The 1,239-nt window shown below is 46.0% G+C and overlaps 1 protein-coding gene across 1 annotated transcript; it reads left to right on the top strand.

Annotated features, from left to right (window-relative positions):
• Window positions 1–283: 283 nt before the first annotated feature.
• On the top strand, window positions 284–784 carry LOC116695752 (zinc finger CCCH domain-containing protein 18-like; the record flags this gene model as incomplete). The annotated part of the gene is made up of 2 exons (XM_032526205.1): window positions 284–337; window positions 722–784. Coding segments are annotated over 2 exons (117 nt in total), but the record flags the coding sequence as incomplete, so codon positions are not given.
• Between the last annotated feature and the right edge of the window lie 455 nt (window positions 785–1,239).

Raw genomic sequence — 1,239 nt, 5'->3', positions numbered from 1 at the left:
CAGCAGCCGTACCAGCACTGTAACGATTGGACATGTTACAGCCTTGGAATTCACTGCAGGTTCTAGCTTTTTGGGGGTGGGGGGGTTGGGTGGGGGTGGTGGTGGGGTTGGGTGGGGGCCTTGAAGCAAAGGGAACGAGCTCACCACACAGACTCTTCGCAGCGCGGACTACGCCCACACTTCAGCGAGCATGAACTCACTTTCCCCGTTCAGGTCCTTTTTTTCTCTTTTTTTTTTTTTTCTTTTTTTGACATGAGACAAAAGCTGATGGAGAGGGAGAGAGAGAGAGGAGAGAGAGAGAAAGAGAGAGAGAACAGAGGCACAGAGAGAGAGAAGAGACAAAGAGAGAGGAGGGAGGGAGAGAGAGAGAGAGAGAGAGAGAGAGAGAGAGAGAGAGAGAGAGAGAGATGAGAGAGAGAAAGAGAACAGAGGGAGAAGAGACGGAGAGAGAGACGAGGAGACGAGAGAGAGACAGACGAGACAGAGAGACGAGAGAAGAAGACAGAGAGACAGAGGAGATAGAGAGAGAGTCAGTAGAGAGAGACAGAGAGAACGGATAGAATAGAGAGAGACAAGAAGGAGAGAGGAGAGAACGAGAGGGACAGAGGGAGAGAGAGCAGATAGAGAAGAAGAGAGAGAGAGACCCAGAGAGAGAGAGATGACGCGAAGGAGATAAACGGAGAGAGGGGATACAGAGAGAGAGAGACAGAGATAGAGAGAGAGACAGGAGAGGAGACAGAGAGAGAGAGGAGAGAGAAGAGAGGAGAGAGAGAGAGTGGGGTGAGTCATTCATTGGACACAGAGTACCGGTTGCAGCAGGTTTCATCAAGTCAAATTTACCCTTTGTGTTTATTCGAGGTCAAATGCACCATTTCACATTTTTAGAAAGAAAAATGGTCCAAGTCCATGTTTTCTACCTGAAATCAGCGTCCTTCTCTTATTTCCTGTGATTAACGATGTGTTCCGACTAGAAATTATTTGGTATGACACTTATGTGGTTTCAGAGTGGATTTTTAACAGTGAATTATAACCTTATGACAAAGAACACAAACCCCACTTCCAGTTTAATATGGGTCTAGTAGGACTGATGCATTCCTAAACATAGATTGTATCGTCAGCTGTGGAAATGGAGATGAAGACAATATTTGTTAATAGATTATGAAGTAAAACTTGATTTCAGAATTGTTTATAAAACCCCAAATAAGTCCCTCGGGTCAGTTTGACCCGAGGGACACGACA

This window comes from Etheostoma spectabile, chromosome 9 (genome assembly GCF_008692095.1).
Source record: "Etheostoma spectabile isolate EspeVRDwgs_2016 chromosome 9, UIUC_Espe_1.0, whole genome shotgun sequence".
In the NCBI taxonomy this organism is placed as follows: domain Eukaryota; kingdom Metazoa; phylum Chordata; class Actinopteri; order Perciformes; family Percidae; genus Etheostoma; species Etheostoma spectabile.
Note: the sequence above shows the minus strand (reverse complement) of the source record. Positions and strands in the feature narration are given on the sequence as shown.